The sequence below is a fragment of the Panthera onca genome, chromosome A1 (assembly GCF_046562875.1).
Source record: "Panthera onca isolate mPanOnc1 chromosome A1, mPanOnc1 haplotype 2, whole genome shotgun sequence".
NCBI classification, from domain to species: Eukaryota; Metazoa; Chordata; class Mammalia; order Carnivora; family Felidae; genus Panthera; species Panthera onca.
Genome location: NC_138339.1, coordinates 147,270,284 through 147,290,040, shown reverse-complemented (window position 1 = coordinate 147,290,040; position 19,757 = coordinate 147,270,284). Strand labels below are relative to the sequence as shown.

General features: G+C 48.1%; 1 protein-coding gene across 1 annotated transcript in view; it reads left to right on the top strand.

The window, feature by feature from the left end:
- The window catches only part of COL23A1 (collagen type XXIII alpha 1 chain), a 357,690-nt gene that overhangs the window by 282,029 nt on the left and 55,904 nt on the right, over positions 1-19,757 (top strand). Inside the window, exon 3 of the mRNA XM_060636372.3 lies at positions 7,834-7,878. Within this exon, the coding sequence (XP_060492355.2) occupies positions 7,834-7,878 (45 nt within the window). The remainder of the gene's footprint in view (positions 1-7,833; positions 7,879-19,757) is intronic.

Sequence of the window (19,757 nt, the reverse complement as noted above, 5' to 3'; positions counted from 1 at the left end):
GAGCCTGCGGGGACAATAAACCCCTTTTGGAATGAGCTGTATGTGCTGAGCAAGAAGCTGTGATTTTAATTCCCAGAGTACAGCATGGCCCTCGGTACTGGCCAAGCTCAAGCAACCTGCCAGGTGGCCACAGGACACACCTGCCCCCACTCCTGAAAGGGACAGAGGGCTTCATTAGCCCAAGCAGGAAATGAGCAGGGAGACTGCTACCCTCCCCCGGGCAAGAGTTTTCAACTCCAAGGTTGGCCTGAAACTTATAAAACAAAATTATCTGGGGACGTGTTTTGGTGATCTGATGTTAGACGCTCAAATCCAGGGACCTCCCCTGCCTTCTCTGCTCAACGCGCACCCCAGGGATGGCCGGGGGGCCTCAGACAACCGCAAGGACCTCCAGACTGAAGGTCTGGGGCATTCACATCCCTGGATCCCCAGGCCCGTCCTAGAGTTCTGGGAAGAAGGTCAGATAAAGGGTCCTCCGATGCCCATGAGGCTATGGCCACATCCTGGGATGATGGTAAGAACTTGGCCTTGGTCACAACGACCGAAGAGTTCAGAGGACAATGCACTGGAGTCACAGAGACCTGGGTTCAGATTCCTATTCTGCCATCTCCTCAATGTGTGACCTTGGGGATGCCACCGTCCCCTGTGACTACACAGTGCCAGCCTCTCAGTAGACATGCAGCTTCAGTCATTAGCCACGCTGCCAACAACATTTCTGTGGTCTCTGTGAGGCCCCCCTGAGTTCTTCGTCATGCTCTGGTCCTTGGGAGCTGAGAACCCTGGGAACAGTTCCTTTTTTAGGTTTGGTAAAATACACACAACATAAAATTTACCATTTTAACTGGTTTTTTTTAAATGTCTGTTTATTTATTTTGACAGAGAGATAGAGAGCAAGCAGGGGAGGGGTTAGAGAGAGAGAGAGACAGAATCCCAAGCAGGCTCCATGTTGTCAGCACAGAGCCCGACGTGGGGCTTGAACTCATGAACTGCGAGATCATGACCTGAGCTGAAATCGAGTCAGATGCTTAACTGACTGAGCCACCCAGGTGCCCCATTTTGACTGTGTTTTTAAGTGCTATAAGCCAGTGGCATGAAGTATATTCACGATGTTGTTCAACCATCACTACTATCTGTTTCCAGAACTTTTTCATCATCCTGACAGGAAACCCTGTCCCCATTAAACACTAAGTCCCCATGCCCCCCCACCCAGTCCCTGCCAACCACCCTTCTTTTTGTCTCTATGAATTTGACAACTCCAGGTACCTCGTATGAGGGCAATCATAATAGTATTTGTCCTTTTGTGATGGGCTGATTTCACCTGACGTGATGTCCTCAAAGTTCACCCATATTGTGGCACATGTCAGAATGCTCTCCTTTTTAAGGCTGAATAATATTCTGTTGTGTGCATACATCACATTTTCTTCATCCGTTCACCCATCCGTGGACATTTGGGTTGCTTCCACATTTTCTGTTGCCTCTGGCAGCATTTCTTGACGTCTCTGAGCCTCATTTTCCCTAGTCTTTAGGGAAAACGGTGTGGGAAGGGATGAAAGCGTTTTCTAGAACTGTATGTAGATTCAATAAGATGAATTACACAAAAAGCCACCTGGCCTTAGGGGCTGGCAGGAGGGAGGAGCATGGGAAGGGCTGAGGGCTGAGTGGCCCACAGAACACGGGCCTGGGCAGGCTGGCCCGTACATGGCCTGGCTGGGCGGGCAGCCCCAGGGCCGCAGTAAGGCAGACATTGCTGGTGGAGGGGTCCTGGGGCAGTTAGTGCCATCGAGGCTTGAGGAGACCACCGCTTTGAGAGCTACATCCTTGGGCTTGACACCTCCAAGGGAAGCCTGCTGGGGTTTGGGCCCCCCCTTTGGAGCTGGTCGGTGGCATGAGTTCTCCAGATTTTTATGAGTTAGAAATAATTCCATTTTGTCTGGCTTCGAACAGTGCTCGAGAAAACCATCGTTCTCCCTGGTTACTTCATGTGCAGTTGGTGGTCACAGGTCATTCCACAGCAATCTGGAGCCGGGGCTTGGCCTGAAAACCGAGGATTTCTTTCAGGAACCCCATTCCCAAACCATTTGACCCCTGCATCCTGATCCCTAGCTCCTTAGACCGCGAGGAGGGACATGGAAAATCCCCAGACAAAGCCCTGCCCATGAAGTCCCTGAAGTAGAGCCACTGTGTCTCAAGCTTTACCCACCCTGGTGGACACATGAGAGCCCGTTTACATCAGGACCCCGTGTTCTGAAGGCCCAAAGGCCCCCCTCCAGCCAGTTACTTACTGGGATCCCAAATAGGCACCTCATTTGTGCCCCCCAAGCTGGTGTGTCTGCTGACAGCTCTTCTGTTTAACAGTTCTGCAAGGCAGCTATAATTCCATCACCCCTAAAATTTCACCCTCGTGGGTTGGGAACCTAGGGCTCAGAGAGGTTGAGTAACTCCTCCAGGTAAACAGCTTACATATCACTCATGAGTCATGTCTTTTCCCCTCCTAGGCAGCCACTGCCTTGCTGGTGTCTGTGGCACACAGCCTCTGGAAGGACACCTCCAAGGTGCCACCATGGCAGCATTCACGGTTAAACACTGGGGTCCCCACAGCTGCCAAATCCCGACCCAGCAGTGTATGGGTTCCGCACAGAGGTGGGGAAAACAGCAGAAGCTGGTCTTCATCATGGATGGATTTTCCAGCTGGAAACCATTTTCCCAAGAGCATCATCCTTGGGCAAGACCTGTCTTCCCCCGGAAAGCCTCAGTTTCCCCATCTGTATGTAGGCAGGCCACTCAAAACATGCTTCCAGATGCTTCCCAGGGCAACCTGGATGTCTGAATCTGTGCTAGCAATGGGAGAGGTTTTCCCCCACTCCAGAAAGGAAAGAAAAGAAGAAAAACAATGAGGAGAAAGCTCTGGGGCAAACCACTGGGCCAGGGCCCTCCTTTGTTTGTTTGCACAAAGGGTTGACCAGTTGTCAATCTGTGAGTTGCTCACACAGAAGACTCCAGTATCTGGTTTGGGCTGGCCTCAGAGTGGGTTCAAAAGCATCAGGCTCCTTCTCTTTCTCTACCGAGACCCTTTCATTTGGGAGTCCTGTGAAGCCTGCAGCCCCACAGGCCCAGGGTGCCCAGCAATACCCAGGTCCTGCAGCCCCACAGGCCCAGGGTGCCCAGCAATACCCAGGCCCTGCCCCACTCCAGGCCCACTGGGAACTTGTCCATAGCCTCTGGGAGGTGGGCGTCCCACTCTGCCTGGGCAGCCACTCACCTGCTTAGCCCCCCTCTTCATCAAGCCTTCTGCCTAACCGTGCCACCTGGGAGAACCACCAGACAAATCCATTAGTTCAGCCGCCTCGGCGAAGGCAAATGTCTTCATCTGGCTTGAGTTATGCAAGATGAGACTTTTACAGTCGGACCCAGTAGTGACCAGCAGGAAGCCATGGTGTGCTTTAGCTCTCAGGCCCAGGAAGAGCCTGGCTCACTCTTCCACTCACGGGCCCCTTTTTTGCCATGTCCCTCAAGAGCTCAGCCTGAGGCAGAGCCAAGCATGAGCCTCTGTAACCTGGTGAAAGCCCGGAAGCCAGAAGCCAGGGCGCTGGGCCTTGCGAGTGAACGTGGGCCTTTTCCCTCCTACAAGCAGAGGAGCGTGATGCTGTGTGTGCCAGTGGGGGTTCCTGTTCCCACACTCTCGCTTTGCCTGAAAACAGATGTGCCCTGAGAGGAGAGAAGGCCTAACACCAGGCCAGCTGTACAAGGTTCCCAGGCCCAGTCAGCCCCATACAGGAGCTGGGGAGGAGACCGGGATGTATGTTTTGGCCTCAGTGGGCCTGAGATGTCAACGGGGAGATGTCAGGTTGGCAGGTGACCGGACAACATGGGCATCACAGGTCCCATCTGAGGTCATGGACATGGAGGTGCTCCGTGAACTGCAAATCCCTCACTACTATGTTATGAGAGTGCCTTACCTAGTCGACATGGCCCTTGGGCGACTCCAGTACAAAACTCAAGGGCTGTGTCCAGTATCAAGGAAAATCAAGGGCAATGTAACTGGCATGAGCTTCTGCTCTCAAAACTCAGGGGTGCATCCTTTATATGGACAAAATATCTTCAGCAAAGATGCCAAGGCTATACAGTGGGGAAAAGACAGTCTCTTCAACAAATGGTGTTGGGAAACTGCATATCCACAGGCAAAAGAATGAAGCACCAGGGCCCTTACCTCACACCATAGATAAAAATTAACTCAAAAGGTTAAAAAGGCAACAAAAGCAAAGATAGACAAACTGAGCTACATCAAACTTAAAAACTCCAGCCCAGCAGAGGGAAAAATCAACAGCACAAAGGCAACTTGCAGAATGGGAGATGATGTTTGCATACCACGTGCCTGATAAGGGGTTAATATCCAGAAGATGGGAACTCCTGCCACTCAACAATGACCACAAAAATCCAACTAAAAAATGAGCAAAGGGCGGGCGCCTGGGTGGCTCAGTCAGTTGAGTGTCTGACTTCGGCTCAGGTCACGATCTCACAGTTCTTGGGTTCGAGCCCCGCGTAGGGCTCTGTGCTGGCAGCTCAGAGCCTGGAGCCTGCTTTGGATTCTGTGTGTGTGTGTCTCTCTTCCCCTATCACTCTCTGTCTCTCTCTTTCTTAAAAAAAATAAAATAAACAAACATTAAAAAAAATTAAAACAAAATGGGTAAAGGGCTTGCTTGAATAGACATTTCTCCAAAGAAGACATACACATACAAATAGCCAACAGGTATATGAAGAGATGCTCGACATCACTAATTATTAAGGAAATGCAAATTAAAACCACAATGAGATATCACATCATACTCATTAGAGTGGCCACTACCAAAAAGCAAAACAAAACAAGACAAAACAAAATAACAAGGGTCAGCGAGCCCGTAGAGAAATTGAAGCCTTTGTGCACTGTTGGTGGGAACATAAAATGGTATTGTCAGCATAGAAGACAGGATGGAGGTGCCTCAAAAAATTAAAAATGGAATTACTGTATGACCCAGCAACTCTGCTTGCAAGTATATAGCCAAAAGCATTGACACCCGGATCTTGAAGAGATGGTTGCACACGCATGTTCATTGCAGTGCTGTTCACAATGGTCAAGAGGTAGAAGCAACCCAAGTGTCCATCACCAGATGAGGTGAATGGATCAAGAAAATGTGGTGTATGGGGGTGCCCAGGGGGCTCAGTCGGTTAAGTGTCCGATTCTTTTTTCTTTTTTTTAAAGCATCCGATTCTTGATTTCGGCTCACAGTTCGTGAGTTTGAGCCCCACTTTGGGCTCTGTGATGATAGTGCAGAGCCTGCTTGAGATTCTCTCTCCTTCTCTCTCTGTTCCTCCTCTACTTGTGCTTTCTCTCTCTCTCTCTTATTCAAAATTAATAAATAAAACTTTAAAAAGCGGTGTATGCTTACAGTGGAATATTTATTCACCTCATAAAAAAAAAAGAAGGAAATTGTCACCTGCTACCACATGGATGAACTCTGAGGACATTACATTAAGTAAAACAAGCCAGTCACAAAAAGACAAATACTGTATGATTGCATTCTATGAGACACCTAGAACAAGCAAACTCTTAGAAACAACGCAGAATGGTGGTTGCCCGGGGCTGGAGAATAGGGAAAGGGGAGTTGTTCCATAGATAGAGTTTCGAATCCTGCAAGATGAAAAAGTCCTAGAGCTCCATTGCACTATGTGTGTGTTGTTAACACTTCTGTACTGGACACTTAAAAATGGCTAAGATGGTACATTTTATGTTCTGTCTTTGAACACAACGAAAATTTGTTTGAATGGCAAACTCAAGAGTGCAAGAAATAGCGCATTTCTCATCTTTAATAAGTTATGCTTAACCATGCTGACTTCAAACACCCATCCATGAGACTGGCAAGAAATCCATCCTCGAGGCGCCTCGGCGGCTCAGTCAGTTAAGTGCCCGACTTCGGCTCAAGTCATGATCTTGTGGTTCATGGGTTTGAGCCCCCAACGGGCTCTGTACTGATAGCTCAGAGCCCGGAGCCTGCTTTGGATTCTGTGTCTCCCTCTCTCTCTGCCCTTCCCCCATTCATGCCCTGTCTCTCTGTCTCTCAAAAATAAATAAACATTAAAAAAAAAAAAAAAAAAAAAAAAAGCAGGGCGCCTGGGTGCCTCAGTCGGTTAAGCGGCCCACTTTGGCTCAGGTCATTATCTCGTGGTTCATGGGTTCGAGCCCTGCAATGGGCTCTGTACTGATAGCTCAGAGCCCAGAGCCTGCTTCAGATTCTGTGTCTCCCTGTCTCTCTTCCCCTCCCCCACTTGCACTCTCTCTGTCAAAAATAAATAAACATTAAAAAAAAAAAAAGAAAGAAAGAAATCCATCCTCACCCACCCCCAGGCCTGCAAAGGTTTTAGAGTCAACATAGCACTGAGGGGCATCTTCCACATCCAGCGGAGTCTCTCTCTTCTCTCTCTCTTTTCCGTAAAGATGCTCCCTCCTCTTCATCCAGGACTGTGCCTCAACAAAAGTCTAGAAGTGCCAGTGACCTGGGGCTGCTTCTGTTTTTATGCCCAGTCCCGATCCCTGGGCCAGGGTGTCCCATGACTGCACGCTTGACAACAAGAGAAAGGAAGGAAAGTTCATACACATGAATTTCTTAGTAAACCATCCTGCCTCAGACCTGATTTGTGGCCAGCCTCAGTCTCTCCTCTGTGGTTGTGCTGAGGGATTTTGGAGGGAGTTCAAGGTCGACTTTTATAGGAAGGGGTAGTTCCTTCCTGTATGTAATACAGGCATAGCCTGTGGATCTGCGGATCTACCCTATCCGTGTCCCACCAGGCCGCCATGCAGTGGGTGGGCACCGTGGAAGGAGAGGTATCACATGCCATCTCAAATGGAAGTCTAGTACACATGACTTCACTTCTGCATACCTTTTTCCCCAGCACCTGAGAAAACGGACCCCTGACCTGGGGCAGAGGGGCTGGCTGATCAGCATTCCCCTCCTTCAGCGTTGTGGTTGCTGAGTGGGGGGGACCCACGTGGGCAGAGCAGGGAGAAGGCGGAGGCCAGGGTGGTCCGAGTCACAAATTCAGAAAGGCTTAAAAACCTGTAGATGGAGGGGGTGCCTGGGTGGCTCAGCTGGTTGAGCATCCGACTCTTGGTTCGGGCTCAGGTCATGGTCTCGTGGTTTGTGAATTCGAGCCCCTCACTGGGCTCCTCGATGAAGGTTGGGGGCCTGCTTGGGATTCTCTCTCTCCCTCTCTTATCTCCCCCTCCCCAGCTCGTGCTCTGTCTCTCAAAATAAATGAATAAATAAATAAACTAAAAAAAAAAAAACTATAGATGGAGGACGTTGCACATTGGTGTGGCCATTACCTACGATCAATTAGGAGAAATTCATGAGCAGCTCCCCGGGTCCGTGGGGGAGGGAGGTGCCGAAGGCTCTAGCCAGCGAAGTAAGAACAGTCAGTCAGTAGACAGGACGGCACCTGATGTTACCGAGTTTTGGCATTTGGAAGCCATGATAGTGTCTCTATGGGATGTGTTGTCTCTGATGTTTTATGTTAGGGAATATTAAAAAGCACTTGTCAGGCCTTTGGCAAGGGGACTCTCAGTTCCGGCTTTATTCTTCTCCTAGACCAGGTTTCTCAGCTCCAGACTCTTCTGCCTCCTGAGTCTCTGGGTAGTCAGTCTCTTCAGGTGGGGAATGACTTGTGAGAGACTAAGCGAACCACGGATGTGAGGGCGGTGGGCAGGCCCGGGGACGCCAGGGTGGGGGGGAGGCGGGGGTTGCTGCGCCCAAGCCCACTGGCTTCCTTTCTCAACCAGTCTGTCCTTATTTTCCTGTCTAGGACCCCCCGGACGGCGCGGCAAGGCTGGAAGAAGAGGCGACCCTGGTGAGTCCCCACGTTTGCTTAGTTTCCAAACCCGGGCCTGGAAGTCTGCCCTCATCGAGACCTGGGACCTGGCTGGAGGTGCCAGTCCCTGCACGCCCCCCCACCCCCATAACACAGGACGCGTGGCCCTGGGGCCAGGTCTTCCTCTGCCTTCCAACTGGCCACTGTCCCCAGAGCCACAGTGTCAGGTACCTCCTTTCTTGGCTTCTTGGCACCTGCAATGCCAGTGACAGTCCCTCTGTGCCCTTGGCCATTCCCTGAATGTCATGATCAGCCTCTGAAACACTCTCTTTCCTTTGTGGGGGCCACTGATAGTTCCACCAGACCCCTGTCTCTCCACGCAATGCGACAGCCCTCCTGTGAGTGTCCCCTGCCCTCCCGAGGCCTGACAGAGTGCCAAGAGGGGCGTCCTCCACCTTCCTGCCACACGCTTCTGCCACCTTCATTTCACCCAAAATGTACTCACCCTGCACACCCCCATGGCAGTGAAGCTTCTAGAAGCTTCCCCACACCCTGTCCCCACCCAGCTCCCCACCTCCCTTCCATCATCCAAGGTCTCTTGGTGAGCTCTGGCCTGCCTTTTCTCCCTCATCTCCCACCCTCCCTCTCTCCTGTTCTCTGGGACCCTTACTTCTCAAACCAGCCTGCCAGAGACGCTCTTCTGTCCTTTCTGACACCCCTGTGGCTCCAGCTCTCTTGTGACGCTGATGACGCCTCCACCCAAGTCGTCTCCAGCCCGGAGGTTGGACTTTGCCCCAATGAACCCAGCAACCCCCACCTGCTCTCCTCTGGCTCCCTGTCATCATCATCGTCATGGGGAGACTCCAGCCACCAGTTCCCTGTGCAGACTCCAGGACAGCATCCCTGACCTCCCTCCCTTTCCCCATCCCCCATGCCAAGTCCCTGTCAATCTCCCCCCTCTACCTGGGCTCTTGGGCCAAGTTCATTACTCTTTGCCCTTAAAGCGAGTTCAGGCATCTCCTCCAAAAAGCCTTCTCTAACCCCGCTGGCTGTGGGCTCTACCCACCCCCCAACCCCCACCTGAGTCTTCAGCACCCAGTCCGGAGCCTGGCACACAGCAGGCTCCGGAACGAACATGCACAGAGTGAATGAGCACATGCTCAGCTATATGCACAGTATATGTGTGCATATACTATATGCACAGTATAAACATGCACAGAGTGAATGAGCACATACTCAGCCTCTAAGCAACTTCACCAGGAGAGTGTGCTGGTGATGCCAGAGGGACCCACCACCAAGCAGATTGCACCCCAGGGGGAAATGGGGAAGTTCTCTCCTTGAATCAGACTCTTCTCCCTGGCGCTGGGCGTGGGCTTCCCGCCTCTCCTACTGCTGCCTGCTTGCCTTATCTAATTCCTTACCGAGAGGACTTCCAGATAAACTCCCCAGAGTTCATTACTAGGAAATGCCCTTCACGGTTCTCTGCTTGCTTTGACTTCCAGAGCTGAAGCCTGCTTTGTGTTAGAGTGCCACGACTTTTCTTTACTATTTTTTTTTCTTCACTGGTTTTGTGTGTAATCACTCCCCCAACACACACACACACACACCACTGGCTCTCCAAAAACACACTTCACCACTCAGTCCTCCTTTCTACCATGTAAAAGGTTTCGTTGCATTTTATTGTAGGCTTCTGATGCCCTTTAATACATAGTGACTTTTTTGAGAACGAAGTATATTACTCCAAAAATCCATTCGAATTATGACTCGGGTTTAACACAGTCTAAAAGTCAAAGAAAGACCAGGATTTACTTGGCCTCTGTGCCGGGTCCTTTCAAGTCCTTCATCTCGTGTGACCCTCACAGAACGCTGCAAAAGATAAGAATATGTTATCATCCCCATTTTGTAGATAAAGAAACTGAGGCTCCAAGGGGAGAAGTGTCTTGTCTAAGGTCAGCTGCTGGGCAAGGGAGGGGCAACACCCCCTCCCTTCCCTGCCTTTTCCCATGACGGGTCCTGATCCCCTGCCTGTCAGGGAATGGTGTGAGTGGCACAGAGCAGATGTCCCTCTTGGATTAGCTTGGGCTGGACCTCCTGTTTATTTCCAGATAGTTTCACGCACATGCACATCCTGGCTGTGGCGCCTTCCCTTGTACAAACCAGGCCTTTTCCTGTGTCCCAGGGAGAAAGGCTCTTTTTGTCTGGTGGGCCAGTAATCTGGCCGAGATGCCTTCCTGCTGCTGCTGTGGCCACAAACCTGCAGACAGAGCTGACCCTGCCTGTGGGAGCCTTTGCCTGGAAAATGCCTTCAGGGCCCTGCCGTGTTTATGCATTTCCGTCGTGATGGAATGGATTTCTCATCTCCCCCATTTCTCAGCACTGCTCTTGCACTCTGGGGAACTAGGGACCTTGGGCAGGATCCTTTTTCCGTCCAGACCCTCCTTTCCCCAAAATCATCCACTCTCCCCGGCTTCCGCATCCCCAGATTCCTCCCCCGGTCCCAGCACTTCTGTACCTGGTTGTGGTGGTCTGTTTTGCACACCTGTCCTTCTCCACCAAAGCATGGGCTCTTCAGAGCAAGGATTGAATCCCTAGGCACTCAGGAGATGTCAATAAATGCTTGTTGACAGGAAGGAGGGAGGAAAGGGAGGAGGAAAAGAGAAAGAGAGATTCGTGGGCAAATGGAGAATAAAGGGTTAGGAAGCAGTAAGAGACAAGGACAAATCAATCTAATTGGTTTGGCTGATGCCTGTGCTAAACCTGTAGAGACAAATAAGTCTCAGAGTTCCAGAAGTTTCTGTGATTTAACAACTAGAACTTAAAAAAAAAAAAAAAAAAGAACTGGGACTTTAACAGATAGCCACATACTGGCTCTGTTACAATCACACAGGTCTGCCTTGCCATGTCAGTATTAGGGTTTTTAATCTACCTTGACCCCAAGAAACCCTTTCTAAAAATTCAGTAAAAGAGGCATTTCTGGAATGGTAGAATAAGGACTTCTGAAAATCTGCAGCAAGAATACTAGGGGGAAAAATGGACCTTTTCAGAGTTCTGGAAATTAAAATCTGGTAACAACCCAAGAAATGTTTATTCAAGACAAAAATCTTGCTAAGAACAGGGAGGTTTTAGCATTTTAACTTGCCCATTTCCCAGCCCCATGGTAGCCTTAAAAACCATCAATCTCGGGGCGCCTGGGTGGCTCAGTCGGTTAAGCGTCCGACTTCGGCTCAGGTCATGATCTCACGGTCCGTGAGTTCGAGCCCCGCGTCAGGCTCTGTGCTGACAGCTCAGAGCCTGGAGCATGATTCAGATTCTGTGTCTCCCTCTCTCTCTGACCCTCCCCCATTCATGCTCTGTCTCTCTGTCTCAAAAATAAATAAACATTAAAAAAAAAAAATTTAAAAAAAAAAACCATCAATCTCACAACCATGGTACCTGTGAAAAGTAGCAGCCATGGAGGAAGCAAAACAATTTGAGGCTCCCCAAATGCTTATTCCCAAAGAATTGTCACCAGCTGTCAGCTTCCAGGAAAAGCCCATACATAGGACCTGTCTTTATTTGACCTTATGCCGAGCTCACTGGGAAAAGCTGTATCCCAGAGTGCTTGCCGAAAACACTCAGCAGCAATTGTTTAACATTGCAGCTGCCTAAGGTAGCAATACCAGTAGGAGCAAGCAAGAAACTGACACAAAAACTTGAATGAAAATCTAGGGGATGAGCCACTGAAAGGGGCTTTGAAAGGTTCCAGCATATTCTTGGGAATCCAGAAAGCAATTGCATGTGCAGGGCTGTGTACATGTCCACCAGAGACCTGAGAGAGCCCCAATCTCTCCCTTCTGGCTGACCTCGAGGCCCTGCTCAAGCAGGAAGTAAAGGCCAAGGGAGAGTTGTAACCTGGCGGTGTACTGAAGTTGTGCTCCAACACACACACAGAGCCCCTTGGCACAGAATGGGGGACCTGTTGGGTCAAGGCATTAAAGGAAACCTCTGTCCATGCTGACCGTGAAGCTAACCAAGACAGAATTCAGTAGCTGCACATGACAAAGAGCATACACTTTGGAGAATTGGTCCAGGAAAACCCCTCAACAAACAAAGAGCAACAACAAATCTTGGAAAGGAGGGTGGGGATCTAATTTCCAGAGTCACCACATCAGATTATTTTAAACGCCCAGTTTTTAACAGAAAATTATGAGACACACAAAGACACAAGAAAGTACAGCAATGAAAAAGGGGGAAATGCAGACAATGAAAACTGTCTCTGAGGAATCCCAGATGCTTACTAGACAAAGATTTTATGTGGACTATTATAAATTATATTTGAAGAACTAAAGGGAACCAACTCTAAGGAATTAAAGGAAAGCAGAAGAATTATGTACCACCAAATGGAGAATATTAATAGATAAAAAGTATTAAAAAAAAGAACCAAATAGAAATTCTGAAGCTGTAAATTGCAATCACTGAAATGAAAAATTCACTGAAAAGGTTCAATAGTGGATTTGGGCTGGCAGAAGAAAGCATCAACAAACTTGAAGATAGGTCTGTTGAGATGATCCTGTCTAAGGAAGATTAAAAAATATGAAAAAAAATGAACAGAGTCTCAGAGATCTGCGGGAAACTGTCAAGTGTGCTGATATACCCATAACAAAGGCCTGAGAAAGGGGAGAAGACAGAGAAAGAGGCAGAAGGAATGTATGAGCAACTAGTGGCCCCAAACTTCCCAAATAGAAACAAAAATATCCATCTACACATCCAAGAAGCTTAACGAACTCCACACAGGATAAACTCAGAAGAGATCCACACTTAAGAATATCATAGCCACGCTGCCAAAAGGAAAAAATGAAGAGAGAATCTCGAATGACTCGTCACAGTAAAGGGATCCTGGATAAGGTTAATAGCTGATTTCTCCTTAGAAATAATGAAAAACATGACTCAAAAGTCAATACAGATGACATATTCAAAGCGGTGGGGAGAAAAAACTATTAACAGAGAAATCTATAGCAAAAGTATACTGCAAAAGTGAGAGAAATTAAGACGTGTCGCGGGGTGCCTGGGTGGCTCCATCAGTTGAGCGTCCAACTTCAGCTCAGGTCATGATTTCGCGGTCTGTGAGTTCGAGCCCCACGTCAGGCTCTGTGCTGACAGCTCGGAGCTGGGAGCCTGCTTCAGATTCTGTGTCTCCCTCTCTCTCTGCCCCTCCCCCGCTCATGCACTCTCACTCTCTCTCTCTCCCTCTCTCTGTCAAAAATAAATTAAAAAAAAAAAAAACATTAAAAAAATTTTAAAAAAAGACAGCCTAGATAAACAAAAAATGGAGAGAATTGATTTCTATCAGCCTGACTTACACGCAATAAAGGGATTCCTTCAATCTGAAATAAAAGGACATTAGACAGCAATTGAATCCACATATAGAAATAAAGAGCTTTAGTGAGTTAGTTACATAGGTGAATATGAGAGACAGTATAAATGAATTTTTATTTGTAACTCTTTTCTCTCTTCTGATTTAAAAGCCAGTTGCATGAAGCAATAATGATAAAACTGCTGATAGGCTTATGACACGTGAAATGGTAATTTCATAAAAGTACACTAAAAGTACAAAGAAGGAGATAACAAACACAGCTTTATTGGAGCAAAGTATTTGTGTACAGTTGAAAGTGAATTGTTACTCATGTAAACCAGATTATTTATTAAGATGGTATTTATAAACTCCAGGGAAACCACTAAGAAAATTATTCCAAAAATATGGCAAGGGAAACAAGGGAATTAAAATGGTACACTTATAAAATATCTGTTTTTAAAAAAAGAAGCAGTAATGGAGTAATAGAGGGACAACAAAGACATAAAATATAGAGAAATTAAATAAGAAATTAGCACACATAAATCCTGTCTCCTGAGCAATTACATTAAATGGAAATGGATTTTTAAAACCCCAAATACCCCAAGAAATCTGAGAAAGAAGAACAAAGCCAGAGGCATCACATGTCCTGATTTCAAACTATATTATAAAACTATAGAAATCAAAACAGTATGGTGCTGGTATAAAAATAGACACCTTTAAGCATGTAGACTAATGAATCAGAATCAAGAGTCCAGACGTAAACCCACCAACAGAACGCAAAGGTTCCAATTTTTCCACATCCTTACTAACACTTGTTCTTTTCTGATTTTAGTTTGGTTATTTTTAGAGACAGAGAGAGCACGTGCATGTGCAGGCAGGGGAGGGGCAGAGAGAGGGAAAGAGAGAATCCCACACTGTCAGTGGAGAGCCCAACACAGAGCTTGATCCCACAAACTGTGAGATCATGACCTGAGCCAAAATCAAGAGTTGGACCCCCAACTGACTGAGCCACTATTTTTTTTTATAGTAGCCATTTTATCTAATGGATGTAAGGCGATGTCTCATTGTGGTCTCGATTTGTGTTGCCTTAATGATTATGATGTTGAGTGTCTTTTGGTTCACACTATTTATTTATTTATTTATTTATTTATATAAAGAATCCACAGAAAAATTATAAAAGCTGATAAACATGGTCAGCAAGGTTGCATAATACAAGATCAATATTTTAAAGCTCAATTGTATTTCTACACACTAGCAATAAAGAATGTTTAAATGAAACTAAGAAAACAATTTCCATTTACAAAAGCATGAAAAAGAATAAAATACTCAGTAATGAATTTAATAAAATAAGTATAAGCTTGTACACTGAAAACTATAAAATATTGTTGAAAGAAATTTAAAAAGACCTGAATAAATGGTAGGACATCCCATATTCATGGATTGGAAGATAATAGAATGTTAATATGGCAATACTCCACAAATTAATCTACAGTTTCAATACAATCCCTATCAAAATCCCAGTTGATTTTTTTTTTAGAAATTAACTGGGGCGCCTGGGTGGCGCAGTCGGTTAAGCGTCCGACTTCAGCCAGGTCACGATCTCGCGGTCCGTGAGTTCGAGCCCCGCGTCAGGCTCTGGGCTGATGGCTCGGAGCCTGGAGCCTGTTTCCGATTCTGTGTCTCCCTCTCTCTCTGCCCCTCCCCCGTTCACGCTCTGTCTCTCTCTGTCCCAAAAATAAAATAAAAAACGTTGAAAAAAAAAAAATTTAAAAAAAAAGAAATTAACTAACTGATCCTCAAATTCATATGGAAATGCAAAGCATCCAGAATAGCCAAAACACCTTGAAAAGGTAAAACAAAAGTAAAGGCTTCACACTTCCCAATTCTAAAACTTAACACAAAGCTTCAGTATCAAGGTAGTGTGGTGTAGACATAAGACACATAGGTCAACAGAATAGAATTGAGATTCCAGAAGTAAATCCTTACATTTACCATCACTATTTTTTACAAGAATGTGAAACAATTCAATGGTACTCGGGCAACTAAATGCACAAGAATAAAGCTGGATTTCTTCCTCACAGCATATAAAAATTAACTCAAAACGTGTCATAGACCTACATGTAAGAGGGAAAAGTATAAATCCTTAGAAGAAAATATAGTGGTTAATGGGGCGCCTGGGTGGCTCAGTCAGTTAAGCACCCAACTCTTGGTTTAGGCCCAGGTCATGATCTCAGAGTTCGTGAGATTGAGCCCTGCATGGGGTTCTGCACTGACAGTGCAGAGCCCGCTTGGGATTCTCTCTCTCTCTCTCTCTCTCTCTCTCTCTCTCTCTCTCTCTGTCTCTCTCTCTCTCAAAATGAATAAATAAACTTTAAAATAAAAAAAGAGGGGTGCCTGGGTGGCTCAGTTGCTTAAGCGTCCAACTTCGGCTCAGGTCACGATCTCACCGTTCATGTGTTTGAGCCCTGCGTCTGGCTCTGTGCTGACAGCTCAGAGCCTGAAGCCTGTTTCAGATTCTGTGTCTCCCTCTCTCTCTGCCCCTCCCCAGCTTGCATTCTGTCTTCTCTGTCTCTCTGTCTCTCAAAAATAAACAAACACTAAAAGAATTAAAAAAGAATACCGTAATTCTAGCCAGCGTTGGGTTTTGGTGCCTCTTCTGTGCCACTGCTGTCCCAGGCACTTTACACATGCACAGTGTGTCACTCAAGGCTTTGTAGCAGTCCAGAGAGGCAGAGATAGGGAGCATTCCTTGCCTCAGGGAGAACAGGCATGTGCTCCAGATCTAGAGTTCCTCAGGGCTGGGATTCTAAAGCCTCTGTACTCCCTGATAGTACTGGCCTAATTAAATCCAGGCCAGAGACCTGAGCTAAGTGCCAACTCTTGGACTCGTTACCGGCTCCGGATTTGTCAACCTGCAAGCCTCATTTCATCTACCCACAAACTCGGTTTAAAAGCCCTTGGCCCACTCTGCTCCATCGGGGACAGCTCCAGAGAAGCGTGGCTGAAGACCGTTGTCTTCGTGGTGGCCAAGTCTTCCAAGGCTTCCAAGCCTCTGCCCTGGAGCAGACTGAGTGGGGAGAGGCGGAGGGCCGGTTCAGAGCCAGGCCCGTTGGAAAGAGAAGGGAGCAAGCTGAGCGGGACTTAGGAGTCCAGGCGCAACACAGAGGAGCAGGTGTGGGCTGTCCACAGGGACGATGGCCCCAGCAGCCTCAGGCACCAAGGCCGCCCCCCACCCTCCAGTGTGTGGGCTGGACACCTGCCAGGCTATGGGAAATATTCTTCCCACTCTCCTTTTCCAGGAATATAACCTGCGGGAAACACTCGGGAAATGTTTATTCCCCAGAGGGACTAACAGCTCCAGGTTTGGAAAACCCTATTGGGCTACAAACATCAGTTCAGTTAAAGAGGCCACAGGATCAGTGAACCCTCTACCCTGCCCCATTTTATTTATTTCCCAAGTCATCTGGCTCTTAATTGCTCCCACATTCCTGATGGCAAAGCCAACAGATCCAGGCGATGCCTGGAACACATGTTTGCAAGCTGCACGCAGAGTGGGACCGGGGCACTGGGTGGGGCGACGCGGTTGGATGGAGGCCCTGCAGCCAGCTTTGCTTTCTGAGCAGGGACCCCTGGACGGCCTGAGCCAACCCCTCCGCCCTATCCATCACTCCACGACTCCAGGGGCTGCGGCCAGCATGGCCCAACCCTGTGCTGTGAAGTCAGGTGCCACGGACTTGGAAGTGGTGACGACCTGCAGGCAGGTGGGGTCCCAGCTCTTGGGGAGCTGCCTTGCTGGTGGGGCCCACAGACAATAATCGGCACCCAAAGAAATGGATTTAATAATTAAGGATCATGATAAGTGCTTAGGCGGGAAACACCAGAGAGCCGTCATGGATACCAGTGAGGGCAAAGGATGAGATGTCTTCTGGTTTCATGGTCATGCAAGGCTGATGAAGCCACGGCCTGGGGATGTGGTGGATGTGAATGTCCTGAGGCCAAGGGCACAGGTGTTGATGAGAGTTGTGCAGGGGAATTTTTGTCTTTTTTTTTTTTTTTTGTAATGTTTATTTATTTTGAGAGAGAGACAGCATGACCAGGGGAGGGGCACAGAGAGAGGGAGAGAGAATCCCAAGCAGGCTCCACACTGCCCGCACAGAGCCAGACGTGGGGCTCGAACTCGCAAACCGTGAGATCATGACCTGAGCCAAAATCAAGAGTCAGACGCTTAACCGACTGAGCCACCCAGACTCCCCTGTACAGGGGCGTTTTGATGTCACTCCATGTGCATGGGAAACCCTGGAAGCGTTGGGCATTTTTAAGAGGCCCCCACTCATTGGCAGGTTGCAGTGCCCAGAAGAGGCCAGTTCAGAGGCTTGTGGGGGTAGTGCCGATGTGAAGCAATGGTGGCCTGTGATGCGGTGCCAGTAGGGCCCAAGAGAGGTGGCGGCTGGTTTGTTTCAGAGACTCACAGGTGGGCTACATGTGACCTGTCCACCAGTGATAAGCTCCTTCTCTGGAATGCCACCACCCCCACTCTGGCCACCCCTCTGCAGACCTGGATGGTGTCCTGGGCTTGGGGTCCCACAAGGATGCTTCTAACCTGGGCTGTGCCCTCACCACCGTGGTGACTTCAGACGAGCCACACACCCGCCCGGGGACCTCGGGGAACGCTCAGTCAACATCAGAGCTCTGTCTGCCAAAGCAGTTTCCCTCCGCCCCCTTTGTTAGGCTCAGAGTCAGACAGCTTGGCTTCTGCCCAGATCAACGGCAGCCTTTCCAAGCCTGTTTTCTCATGGTAACACGTGCCCAGTGAGGAGGCAGCAGGGATTAAATGAGACGGTTGAGGAAAACAGCATAGCTCCCAACACTCATGAGGACTCGTGAGTGAGTGATGGTTATGCTAACAGTGCCTTCTCCTGGGCTATACCTCCAGCCAGACCCGAGGTGCATACTCAGAACCTCCAGGCTCTCAGAATGATAATCCCAATCTAAGCTATTTTAGAGGGAGCTTAGAGGTGAGTGTGAGAAACGGCAGCCGAAGCTGGCAGATCAGACAAAAAAACACAGACCTAGGGGCGCCCAGGTGGCTCAGTCGGTTCAGCACCTGACTTTGGCTCAGGTCACAATCTCACCGTTCGTGAGTTCAAGCCCCACGTCAGACTCTGCGCTAACAGCTCAGAGCCTGGAGCCTGCTTTGGATTCTGTGTCTCCCTCTCTCTCTCTGCCCCTCCCATTTGTGCACTCGCGCTCTTTCTCTCTCTCTCTCAAAAGTAAATAAACATTTAAAAATAAATAAATAAAGTAGCTTTCTTTAAAAAAAAGCACAGACCAGGGGAGCCTGAGTGGCTCAGTCAGTTAAGTGTCCAGCTTCAGCTCAGGTCATGATCTCACAGTTGATGGGTTCAAGCCCCGCATAGGGCTCTGTGCTGACAGCTCAGAACCTGGAGCCTGCTTCAGATTCTGTGTCTCCCTCTCTTTCTGCCCCTCCCCTGCTCATGCTATGTCTCTCAAAAATAAATAAATATTTAAAAAAAATTTTTTTTTTTAAACACAGACCTTACTCCAGCCATTTTCAGTTAAAGTTTATGGCCATTGCTGACTTGGTAAGCCACACACAAGTATCCAGTGATGTGAAAGAGCTCCATGCTGAAAAGTTAGTCTCTCCCCACCACTTCTGTTCTCCTGCCGTTTGGTTCCCCTACTCGGAGGCAACCTGGTGACCACTGTCTTCAGTCTTATGGTCATGGAAGGCTGATAAAGCCGGGGCCGTGGTGGACGTGAATATCCTGAGGCCAAGGGCACAGGCATTAATGAGGTGCGGGCCATGCAGGAGAGCTGTGGGGGGGGATTTTTGTCTTTTTTCTTTTTTTTTGTAATGTTTGTTTATTTTGAGAGGGAGAGAAAGAGAGAGCACAAGCAGAGGAGGGGCAGAGAGAGAGGGAGAGAGAATCCCAAGCAGGCTCTACTTTCTGTGTCCACACCAGAGATGTACCATGTTTATACAAACAAAAGCCTACCAGGTTTTCTTCTTAGCACAATGGCTGCATAGTAATATACTGTTCCATACCTTTTTAAAGAGGTAACAATATGGGGCGCCTGGGTAGCTCAGTCGGTTGAGTATCCAACTCTTGATTTCGGCTCAGGTCATGATCCCAGGGTCACGGGATTGAGCCCCTTGTCAGGCTCCATGCTGAGTGTGGAGCCTGCTTAAGATTCTTTGTCCCTCTGCCCCTCTCCCCTGCTCATGTGCACTCTTTCTCTCTAAAATAAAAATAAAAAATGAAAAAGAGGAGGGAGCACCTTGTGGCTCAGTCAGTTAAGCATCCAACTTCGGCTCAGGTTATGATCTCGAGATTCATGAATTCAAGAACCACGTTGGGCTGTGGGCTGACAGCTCAGAGCCTGGAGCCTGCTTCAGATTCTGTGTCTCCCTCTCTCCCTCTGCCCCTCCTCTGCTCATACTCTGTCTCTCAAAAATAAATAAACGTTTAAAAAATTTAATAAATTAAAAATTTTTAATAAAAATAAAAATGTAACAATATGCCTTGGAGATCATTCCCCATTAGAGCATATAGAATCACATTAG